At 37.8% G+C, this 12,270-nt stretch overlaps 1 protein-coding gene and 1 long non-coding RNA gene across 2 annotated transcripts in view; one reads left to right on the forward strand and one right to left on the reverse strand.

Annotated features, from left to right (window-relative positions):
• The window catches only part of tmem232 (transmembrane protein 232), a 168,197-nt gene that overhangs the window by 35,170 nt on the left and 120,757 nt on the right, over positions 1–12,270 (forward strand). Inside the window, exons 7-9 of the mRNA XM_016994846.2 lie at positions 1,371–1,549; positions 6,919–7,042; positions 9,026–9,245. Of these exons, the coding sequence (XP_016850335.1) occupies positions 1,371–1,549; positions 6,919–7,042; positions 9,026–9,245 (523 nt within the window). The remainder of the gene's footprint in view (positions 1–1,370; positions 1,550–6,918; positions 7,043–9,025; positions 9,246–12,270) is intronic.
• On the reverse strand, positions 2,768–6,928 carry LOC134296682 (uncharacterized). Its single transcript, XR_010003502.1, has 2 exons — positions 6,604–6,928; positions 2,768–5,678 (listed from the first exon to the last, which is right to left on the reverse strand). It is a non-coding gene; the product is annotated as an uncharacterized LOC134296682 (long non-coding RNA).

Consider the following 12,270-nt stretch of genomic DNA (forward strand, 5'->3'; position numbering starts at 1 on the left):
CCAACCTTATTTTTCTTTAAGCTTAAGGTTCCCCATTCTCTTTTTAAATACCTCTTGTTTGAAAGATTTGAAGAATAATGGAAAAACAACTATACTTTTCATAAATATATCTTCTAGCAAGGTCTGATTTACCGCTTAAAGGTTTTCCCTTGGAAAACACATTCCAGGATCATAAAAATATTCACATCTGAAGAAAACTACAATTGTCATACATTGGCTCCTTAGGTGAAAGCACATGTAAAAAATTCAAATTTTCATAAGAGAGCTGAATTGCAAGTCAGAATTGCAGTATCACTGAATAAAAAACATCACTGAGTAAATGAAAGCACTGACTAAAGAGGAAAAACCCCACAGCATCCGCCATTCTTTTCTCTGGGGAAGATAACATGAATACCTATCACTGGCATAACTGTCTGTTGACTAGACCCAGCAGTGAAATTTATACAATTTGATTTTGCTGCCTGATTGAAACACTGCAGCTGTAGCTTTGGTTCACATTTCCCTCCTGAAAAATAGAGAAGGGAATAGCAAAACATGATGTTGGAATGACAATGAAAGTGTGATGTTGGAACTACCGGCCTAAATCCATCATTTGTACCTCTCTTCTCCTATATAGTATTTCTGGCACTGAACACCAGTCCCCTGGAATAGCTTTTTAAGGCATGGGATCTGTGAGGGTCTGCAGAAGGGAGGATATATTACCCTCCTCCGGCATGTGTCTGTGGAAACTGCACCAGAAATGCAACATCAATGTCGGACATTGTCTGTATTTTACAGATATTCAGTTGTTATGTAATTGAAGTAGGTGTGTGGAGTACACTATCTTTCATGGAAAGAAAGAAGCAAATTATGTTTTAAAAGCTTTGTTTCTTGAGTCCTTGCAGTATTGCAAAGGATCATGGGCACATCTTTCAGATTACAAAAGACAATTGTTTAATGGGCTACAATTTCTGAGTCCAAGACCTTGTATGCATCTATACCATGTAGCCACTTAACTTCAGTGACTCGTTGAGGTGTTTATTCAAAACATCTTTTGTGCGACTGTTTATCAAATGAGATTTGAGGGCACAACAATGTCTATAATAATAATTTTGTATTCTGATGTAGCACAATAAAGCCAACCACAATAAAAAGCAAAAAGTTTTCTTCAAGCACCCCCACCCCACCCACTTTTATTCTTGTGACTGAATCCTGCATCCTTAAAAAAACTCAATGTATTGTGAGAATTGCATGTATTCAGCATGAAAATATAGTGCTTACTGAGTTAAATATTATGATAGAAAAAAATGAGATGCAAGTCTATGCTGAAAATTACCAATTAACTTTGTATTCACAAGATCTTATTAATTGATTTAATTTATTTTTCCTAGTCACCCATGAGTATTGACAGTGCAGCTGAATTAAACCCTGAACAAAAGCAGTTCAAAATTAAGCCATTTCTCTGGCACAGCCTTCTTGCTTGGGTTTGTGTACACAACAGCTGCTCCAAAATAGATGAAGTGCTCAGGCATGTACTATTCTATAAGGAACAGCTTCATCAGAAAGACTGGTAAGGACAACCTTATAATTTGATGTAATCTTTATGGAAATAACCTTTGTATTGATATGTTTAATAACCTTTATGCCTAAATGTTAATCACCCCAAAGTTGCCTGTCAAAAGAATTTTTATATTCTGTGCCATAAGGAGAAGCAATTTATGCACTTTGTATTACTTCAGTTTATCAATAAATTCTTTTGGCTGAAAGCACATAACATACATTTGAACAGTTTACCTATATTAAATTATGCCTCTTATTGATAGCAACTTAATTTCAGCCTTTCAAAATGCAGTAATTTTCACCTAGCTAAACAGCTGCAGTGAAGGGTGACATCCATCTGGGACATGCACTTGGCTTCAGTTCTGGGTGCTCTTTATATGTAAATTGTAATTCAAACTAATTTTGAATGCCTATAATTAATTTTACACTAGAACTGTATTCTTGATAGCTTCTGCTAATTGAAGCTTCAACAGGCTGTAATTGTGGATTGTGCTTGTTAGAGGTCTGCTGTATACCTAATTTCAAGCTGTTTTGCTGTGAAGACACTTACTGGAAAAAAAAGTAGCTTTCTAAAAATTAAAAAAAAAAGTTAAATGAATAAAATCGGACAAAGGTCTTTTGGAGGTCTGCTGATGTTCAGCTTGGGTAAGGCCTAATCAGAATAATAGACAAAAGTAAGCAAAGTTGTCTTCACGTGTTAGCTTATCTTGTTATGTTCAGTAACATGGAAGAATGATAATTCAGTCTATGAACTTACTGGTCGTCCACTGGATGACTGGCAAGTCACGCAGTTTCATCTCAAGTGAGTGACTGGGGAAGTCAGAAAAACTAGTGAATATCTTTCCACATGCTTAAATGTACTATAGTGGACATTTAAAGTAGGAGCCATGCTGTGAGTGGTCATTTGTTTTTATGCTCATTGTCAAATGCAGAAAAAAGAGAATATAGGATGGGATGGACAGCAGATGCTTCTTTTACATCAGTGTTCCAACATGTGCATTTGTCTAATTTACAATGTGTGAAATACTGATTTGCATTTGGAGGACATCATGGTAAATCTAACCAGCTAATTTCCTAAGAAATACAAATTCCTTTCCTTATTTTCAAGCTCAATTAACATAAATCTAGGTTAGCTCTGTTAAAAATATGAGCATACTTGTCAAATAATAAGTTGAGTAGTTGGACATAAAGCAAAATCCCAAACATAACAGGAATGTACACTCAGATCTTAAACACTTGTGGTAATATATTTAATATTCCTGATACCATGCTAGTACAATGCCACAATGTTCATACAACTGCACAGTAATTAACTCTCATGCACTGATGCATCAAGACACAGAAAAGGTCTATTAAATTTGTTCCTGTAATTCTAGATATCCTGAAATTATAAATTGTCCTGACTTAAAACAATACTTGTACACATTTTTTTTAAGAGAAGCTACTTTTCAAAGTGTCATGTGTTATTTGGAGTAATGCATTAAATATATGTAGTAATATATTCATAGTCTATGTGCAAGAAACTGATGTAGTGGACCACAAACTCTGAAAGGAAGCTCCAGGATTTTTGTTCGGAGTCAACAAATTAAGAAAGGGTTGCACCACCACTGTATACAGATTCAGATGAGGAGAAGTACAATGATCAGGATTAAGATTATGGAAATATGGGTGGGCTCCCTCATAAAACTTATAATTCTGGTATGATTTTTCACATATCCTCCAACTCTTCAGATTTGGCAGGAACATATAGTCCCAATTAATCCTCTATTTTCCTGCCTTTAAAGCTGCTTCTAAAATGCCTCTATCTCTTTCTCTTTTCCCCACTTTCCACATTTGTCCTTAGTATATTTCTGTTGCTTCAAGTTGAGACCAAAGTCCAAAAGTAGTTCCTAGTAGATTTAAGAAACAGCAAACCATTGCAGCCTCTCCTAACTTGTGTGTTTGTTCATATTAACCACATTCCGATGTTGCTTGGTTACACATGTTTCAGATTGCATCTGCCAAATGTTGAATGTTATGCATTTTGAGTGACATCTTGCTCATGGACAGACTCACTTTTCTTGTATTAATAACTGCTGATTTCATTGTTGCCCCCATTCTCCCAGCTGTGATTGCATCTCACAACTGCAGTCATCCTCATCATTGTGGATGATCACTCTGTGCACATTGTTTATCCTGCATTCACCTATTCATTTTTTGAAAGGTAGCAATGTTTTTTTATATAGCTAAAAATTAAAGCTGAATTTATTTTTACTATTAGGGAATTAATTGTTAGCTTGGAAAGGGTGAGAACTCCCACTAATTTATTTCTGTTCTTTGCCACTTTATTTTTTATATGTAGTCTCTGTTATTCTGCTAGAAAAAACCCTGGCTAATTCTTTCATACACTTATGACAATGATTCTGCTAATGTTTCTGCAGTATAAGGAATATAAGATGTCTACCTATGAATGGGTGCTTTCAGGATCTAGCACCCAAGGGCATCCCAGAAGTTTTTAGATTATTAACAGAGATCTTTTTATCAGAATCAGTGAACTCAATAGTAGATGCAGCATAATACAATGGGTTTTTGTTAAATATATAAAATGAACTATTGCAGAAATATAACCATTCCACTCCATGATTTCCTTCTCCCGCCTTCTTCCTCTTTTTGCTTTACTGTCTTTCAGTAAGTGCTAAGTCCTTAGGGAGAGTGTTTGAGCATAAACGGTGCCCTTATTTTCCTTTTCTTCTTTTCTGTCAGTGAAGCCAAACTTACATTTGCTTTTCAGCTATAATAGTGTGAAAATGCTAAGTTCACTAAATGAAACCACACTTCTGGTTTTACCTCAATGTTTCAAAGGTTGTAGTCTTTGCTATTTAAAAAATGACAGTAAGCGGATGAGGAATATAAAGAGCTTGCTAAAGAGAACTAATGATGTTTAAGATCACATGTTTTCCTTCCTGCTGGCAATATATAATCTGCACTCTTAAAGAATCATTATGTTATAGAGTGCTCCCCTTGCTCAATAAGGCTGTTCTTTGTTGTAAGGTTTAATACTTAGCAAACATTTAGTAAAAAAGGTCCCAATCCCAAGACTGTCCAACAATTTTATGAGTTGTGCACTGTTAATGCAACCTAAGACGTTCTTTTATTTTCAGATATGTTGTCATCAGTTGTTGAACTATACTTTATGATAATTAGTCCCTTTCTTTTTATATACTTCGCTAGGGTGTTCTATCAGTGCTTTGTTCCTTAGGAGATGGTGCAAAATAAAATATAGAGGCACTTATTAGAATGGTAAATTAATAAATGGTAGAGAAAAACATTTATATCTGGAAGGATTTTTTAAAAGTCTGGTGCCAAATAAGGATATCCCCCCCTGCTGCAACAAAGGACTCTTCAATAATTTGATTAAAATATTCTCCATTCTCAGGCTGCAGAGAAGGAACTAAACATGATTAACTTAACTGTCATTGATGGAGCACTTCCTCTGTAGTCCAGATTGGACCTTTGGAGTACATGACTGATGTCACATTTTGCCTGAAAGATGACCCATGGTCTTACCCTGAAAACAGAAGTTACATAACTATTATTACGGCTAATAATATATAGTTCAGCACTAGATATTATTAGCATTTTTCCCCTTTGTGGCTACATAGGGAAAAAGGGATCTCAGCTATGTCTTTGTTTTCCACTAATGGAGAAGTTTCCCAGCTCTGTTCATGTGCCATGAAGTCTAAAAAAATGTGCAAATGCCCTTGTTGGCATTCTAATCAACCTCACTGAACAATGGGAACCCCACAGTTGGAATATTATGTTGCATCAAAATAATGATGATAGTGATGATAACAATAACAACAACATTTCTTACCTATTACTCCCTATGGATCAGATTAAAATTCCAAACAAAACATCAGTCAAAAACACATAAACCAGGTAAAACACATAACATCAGTTTAAAAGAACATACAAAACCAGTACATTTTAAAACATTCCATAATTTAAAATTTACAATGAAAAAAACTACCTGGATAGGCCTGCCAAAAAAGTCTTCAGACAGGTCATTCCACAGTCTAGGTTTGGCTGAAGATAAAGTCTGCTGGGTGACAGTTGCCACTCTACTCCTCACCGGATGAAGTAAATGTCCTCCAGAGCACCTGAGTATACAGGGCAAATTAGATGGGAGGAGACGGCAATCCCATAGGATACCAGCATACAAACCACGTAGGGCTTTAAAGGTAATAAGCAACATTTTGTCTGGAACCTCTTGGCAGCCAGTGGAATGATTTTAATATTGGCGCTGCATAAAGCAAATACATGATTTACACTCCAGTTCTCCAATTTGATCAGGATCCTTACATGTCAGTTTGGTTTGTGTTATCTTCCTGTTATCTTCCTGTCTTTTCTTTTAACACAAGAAAAAGTCTGTATCTTCCTTATGGAAGGATCTCCAGTTTATGAGGAAAGGTCCAGGCACCAAGGCAAACTCTTCGAGATAACTACATGGGTGTCATACTGCCATTTTCAGTTCAGTTCAAATATGCTGATACAGTGTGTACTTTAACAAGATGCAAATAGGGTTGGTCCAGTTTTTTTTTTCTAATGAGGAGCTATTATTGTCTTTTTCAATGATTAGGCCATGAGCATTAGGAGACATTAACTCCTCTTCTTGTAAAGCATCTGACACATAATTGGTTAACTCTGTTACAACCAAGAAAGGCAAAGCATCAAATGAAATTGCATTGCACTATTGTTATATTCCCTTAAATACATTAAATGATGCACCAAATTCTCTTAGAATTAGACCATTGCTCTTTTTGGGTTGGTTGGATGGTTTAAGACCTTTTACAAGAAGGGGGCACACTATCTAACCATTTGTAAGCTTCTTATATTTTTCAGCTCTTTGGCAAAAGCAAAACTAAACCACACATCCATTGTCTTCATGTTTGTCAGTGAAACCTACTGGAACCATTTTTTCATTTATTTACACAGAGTTCATTCTGCTATTTCTAAAATATCCCTCTTCTTTCTAAGGGCCCTCCTGGGTCAACCAGCCCCCTGCCCACCCCCTCCCCAACGTACCTGAGGGGTCTGCCAACAGTGCAGGCTTCTCTGAAGAGCTCTTCTGGCGCTCGAAAATTATGCATCTGTAAAGAAGGTTTTGTTTTCAGAAAGTTGGACTTCACATATAGAGGCTGAGAAAAATGACAGCAGAAGGGATGCAAAAACAGACTTTTGCCTCCACATAAATTTACCTTTTTCAGACTTTAGGACACCTGAATAAGTCTATAATTGGAATAAATGATAGGGGATTACTTTATGTGTTGCTGTACATTTCTATATAGATAAATGTATATACTGGTATAACAGTTGTCTTTTTTGTTCTGAAATGTGTAGGTTGGAATCTGTACTGGGCTTGATGGTTCTTGGAGAGGCTGCCAAATTGAGTATGTCTTGCTTGAAAGTTTTAATGGATTTAATGAAAGATTTTATTTCAAGCTCCATACTTCTTTGTAAGCAGGTAAAGGCCAGAGTAATTATGTAATTGGATGGCAAATTGTTCATTGAAAACACTAAATTGGAAGGAAATGATCTGCTTATTTGCTTTACTGTTTGTCCCCAAGTTCATGCTTATTTCAGTATTCCAAATTGGAATACTGAGCAAACAGATTGATTATTTCCACTGAACAAACTTGAAATTTATTTCATTTTATTTCTGTGCTGTATTCAACTCATTTGTGGCTCACAACTCTTATGAATGGTGGGTAAGTAATGATTTCTACAACTCAGTAGAGTATGGATTACTTGAGAATAAGCCATACTGAACACAATATGATTTAGTTCTGAATCGGACCAGAAATTGGGAAAATCCACTATTTTGTTTACGAGGCTGGATCTATATTGCCATGTGTTTAATGCAGTTTGAATTGCATTATGGTCAATATAGACCCATATAATGTAGTTCAGTGCAGTTCAAACTGCATTACATTGGTCTTCATTGACCTTACGATGCAGTCCAAACTGCATTATATGGCAGTGCAGATTCACTCCAATTCACAGTCAGCATGCTCAATGTAATCTAAAAATGTAGGCTGTTTCCCAATAGTTAAGTTAGAAGATTATTATAAAAACAGAATGTGTGAATAAGCTTGCTATATGATATTTGAATGCTCATATACCACAATTCAGTGGTACCTTAGCAATTTTCGATTCTTAACTTGAACTTGCACTCTATTTTGTATAGCAAAATACAAAATTTACTTTGCACTGTGGAAAGTTGCACTTGTTCTCTTTGAGGGAATTCAGGCTGGATGAACTAATATATATTGTTGTCATACTACACTGTTATAATGCTATATTCCACTTTAACTGATATGGCAGCATCCTGGGATTTGCAGTTTAATGAGGCCCAAGAGTTCTCTGGCCAACAGTTCTAAAAGCGTTGTCGAAGGCTTCCATGGCCGGGATCACAGGGTTGTTGTATGTCTTTCGGGCTGTGTGGCCATGTTCCAGAAGCATTCTCTCCTGACGTTTCGCCCACATCTATGGCAGGCATCCTCAGAGGTTGTGAGGTATGGAGAAAACTAAGAAAAGAGGTTAATATATATCTGTGGAAAGACTAGGGTGAGAGAGGTCAGTATGAATGTTGTGTAGTTAATCACTTTAATTAGCATTGAAAAGCTTATCTGCTGTCTTCTTCCTGCCTCTGGAAGAACATGAAAGGCACTGCAGACTAATTCAACCAGAGAAATCAGCCATAGCAGAGCATTTGATGAACCAGCCTGGACACAGAATACTATTTGAGAACACAAAAATGCTGGACCATTCTAACAACTATCATGTCAGACTACACAGAGAAGCCATTGAAATCCACAAGCATGTGGACAACTTCAACAGAAAGGAAGAAACCATGAAAATGAACAAAATCTGGCTACCAGTATTACAAAACTCAAAAATCAGAACAGTAAATAAAAAGCAATACTCTGAAAACAGAGGATTTCCAGACATGAATCAACCAAGGGCAGTTAACGACTCTAAACAAAGGATGCCCCAGAGGCAGGAAGAAGACAGCAGATAAGCTTTTCAATGCTAATTAAAGTGATTAACTACACAACATTCATACTGACCTCTCTCACCCTAGTCTTTCCACAGATATATATTAACCTCTTTTCTTAGTTTTCTCCATACCTCACAACCTCTGAGGATGCCTGCCATAGATGTGGGCGAAACGTCAGGAGAGAATGCTTCTGGAACATGGCCACACAGTCCGAAAGACATACAACAACCCAGTTCTAAAAGCCTTTCCCCAAACTGCAAACCCCAGGATTCTAAAGGATTTTGGAATGACAATTATAGTGGAGTATACTGCTATTACAGCGCAGCATGATATGCAACTTAAGCAGCTCTCAATCATGTTTGTAGATATCTAGTTTCTTTCTTGGGAATGTAATATGACTACTGGCTTGGTACATATTTGATTACTTGTTGATTTCTTTTTCTGTAGCAAACGAGCGACAAGGAAGACTTCTCCTGTTGGCAGTGGCAAGTGGCATACATATATACCAGTATACTGAAAGAAATTTCTTTACAAGGCCTTAGTGCAGATTTGCAAAAAACTGCTTTTCTTGGATTCTGTGATTGCATCAGGGAACGTAAAAATGACAAAGGATTAAGAGGAGCAAGTCTTCTTGATCTTCTTTGCTACTGCTCTTCCCCTGATAACTGTAAGTACCAAAGAAGCAAATTTGCTTCTACATTTTGTGCCTATATCTTCTTATGGAGACATATTCTTAAAGTACCATTTTTCATATACATGTGTGCATATAATTAAATTAAAGGAATATTTATAGCTCATCCCGTTGTCCATAGTAGTATAGCAACTACTAATTAATTAGCCAGGGCTGAGCATAAACATCATAATAATTTAAAAAGTCAAGATGTTGAGACAGCTGGATACTGAAACAGAAAATATATGCCTTTCACATTTCTTCAAACTTACCAAATCTTAAACGCAGAGAAAAAGAGAGAAGAAAGAATAGAGAGAGACAGAAGAGAAAATTCACAAGGCTTGACACCACCAGAGGAAAAGCCATTTTTATATTCTGTTGATAACGAGAGATAGTTCAGGGGACACTTCATCTTCTGTTGCACAGTTCAATTGACTTTAATGTATAGCTTATAGGTAAGACATAGAACACAAGAAAAGCCCTGCTGGGGTATCTCCAGTCAAAAGACCCTTCTGAGTTTAGGAAAGACTGGGAGCCCTTCAAAAGTTAAAAAAAAAAAGTCACGATGAAGAAAAAAAAGAACTAGAGTTCACATCTGCTAGTGGCTAGGAGTAAGAACATGATTCATTACTAGCCTTAATGAAATATAGACTTATCATAAATGCACGTAATGTTATTCTTCTATATCTCTCTGTTAACCAAATGATGACATACTGCTTGGAAATCCTGACTATTAGTATTACTACTACTACTACTATATTATTATTATTATTTTTATTATTATTATTATTATTATTATTATTACTATATTTTCCAACGGTTGTACTGGAACAACAATGATTGTTTAGTTTAACTTTAACAGTTTTTGGCAGTTCTTTGTTAGAACATTACAAATGTCAGCTGCTTCTAATCTAGAGATTCTACTCAAAGTGTCTAATGCTTTTTTGCTTTTGCTTTTTGGTGTGTTTCTTTACCAAGTACTTTTGCATTTTTATATTGCCATTTGTTCAGATTTTTGTATATGTATGTGTGTATGTGTATGTGTATATATATGTATATATATATGTGTGTGTGTATATATATATATATATTTATATATATGTATTTATGTATATATAAATATGGACTGTCAAGGACAGAACGCCACAAGGTTCAAGATAACAGAGTTTATTGGATTACAGAACTCAAAAATGCCCGTAAAATACAAGGGCCAGGCAGTATTAGCCTTTAGGAGCAAAAAGGGGCAAGGAAAAACGTTCAAAAGATAAACCGGATTAAACCGGAGTTTAATCCGGGTAAAAACAAACTGCTTGCTTCAGCCTGGGGATAAACAAAACAAAAGCCGAGGAACAAAAGATACAAAAGAATGCAACTAATTGGCAGCAGATTCCTCTCTGCTGCCAACACTGTGCTTAGAGTAACTTGCGTCGCTCCCACACACACAGCAGACAGGATTTCCAACACGAACAGATCAGCCAAGGATTGTAGCAGTAGAGTAGACCCAGTTCCTTTCCGTAGATCAAAGCCAGAAGCAGACGTTTGTAGATTCCAAGTCCAAGAAGGGGGGAAGACAAGCCGTGGTCAGTTCAGTCCGAGTTTTCAAAACAGGAGATGGCGTCCGTCAAGAAGACGACGGAAGGTCAAGCTAATAAGAGTAAGCACAGGTTTGCACAAACAATTGCCCACACAATTCCTCCCGCCGTCTGACCCTGAATTCCAAAACAACTTACGTCTCAGCACAGGAAAACACACCAGTCTTCAGGAAAGCGTCCCACACAGATCCCAAGCGTTCGTCCAGATTACCTTGCCCAACGCAATTTGCAATTGCTCCCAAGCCCCATTTTATGCCAGTTACAAATCCTCATCACTGTCAGCTGTCCTCCTTAACCCGGGCGTTTCCTCATCACTTTCCTCATCAGAGCTGGAACACCTCTGACTACGCCCCACAGCATCTCCAGCTGTGGATCCCGTCCCATCCCTCCAGCTAAGCCATGGGTCTAATCCTGAAGGTCCCCATTCATCTTCTATCCCATCATGACCAGTGGCACCCAATTCCTCCCTTACCCGAGTCCAATCCATCTCATCCTCCTCCGAGCTAACCAGCCCCTCCTCCATTCTCTCCGTAAACCCCTCAAAAGACTCTTCGTCAGATGGTGCTGCAAAAATGTCTCGCAGTCTTTTTCTTTCTCGCTCCTCGAGAGTATCTGACTCTCGAGGAGTCTTACGCCCACGTCTGTCAGTAACAGAGCCATGAGGCTCAATCATAACACTATCCCCTCTCACAAAGGCCTCCTCCCCCGATGGCGGAGAAGTGGCAGTGATACCCTCCGCTATAGCACCACGACGACTAGAGGTATCTAGTTTCAACAGCGAACGATGAAAGACTGGATGGACCTTTAAACTAGACGGTAAACGCAAACGAAACGCAACGGAAGAAATCTTTTTAACGATAGGAAAGGGACCCAAATATCGCGGCGCAAACTTTCCCCCAGCCTGTTTAATATGTTTGGAAGATAACCACACCAAATCCCCTTCTTCCAACTCCTCCCCTGCCTGCCTGTGGCGGTCAGCCTGAGTCTTTTGCGTTGCCTTAGCTTCCAACAGTAAGCGACGGGCAACATCATGCAATGCAGCCATTTCCGAAGAGCGGTACACAGGGTCCGAAGAGACCACATTGGTCGACGGCGCCACACCTCCCCGTGGGTGAAAACCATAAGTTAGCTCAAATGGCGTATGCTGACTAGACGTGTGCACCGCATTATTGTAAGCGAACTCCGCCACCGGTAACCACTTTACCCAAGCCGTGGGTTGATCTAAACAAAAACAACGCAAATACTGCTCTAAGAGCCCATTAACCCGTTCCGACTGTCCATCCGTCTGCGGATGAAAGGCTGAAGAAATGTTTAACTTAGTCCCTAAGCACTCATGGAAATGTTTCCAAAAGCGTGACACAAATTGCGGAGCCCTATCTGAAATAATCACCTCGGGTGCTCCGTGCAAACGATAGATGTGCTTAGTAAAT

Source organism: Anolis carolinensis, chromosome 2, assembly GCF_035594765.1.
Source record: "Anolis carolinensis isolate JA03-04 chromosome 2, rAnoCar3.1.pri, whole genome shotgun sequence".
NCBI lineage: Eukaryota > Metazoa > Chordata > Lepidosauria > Squamata > Dactyloidae > Anolis > Anolis carolinensis.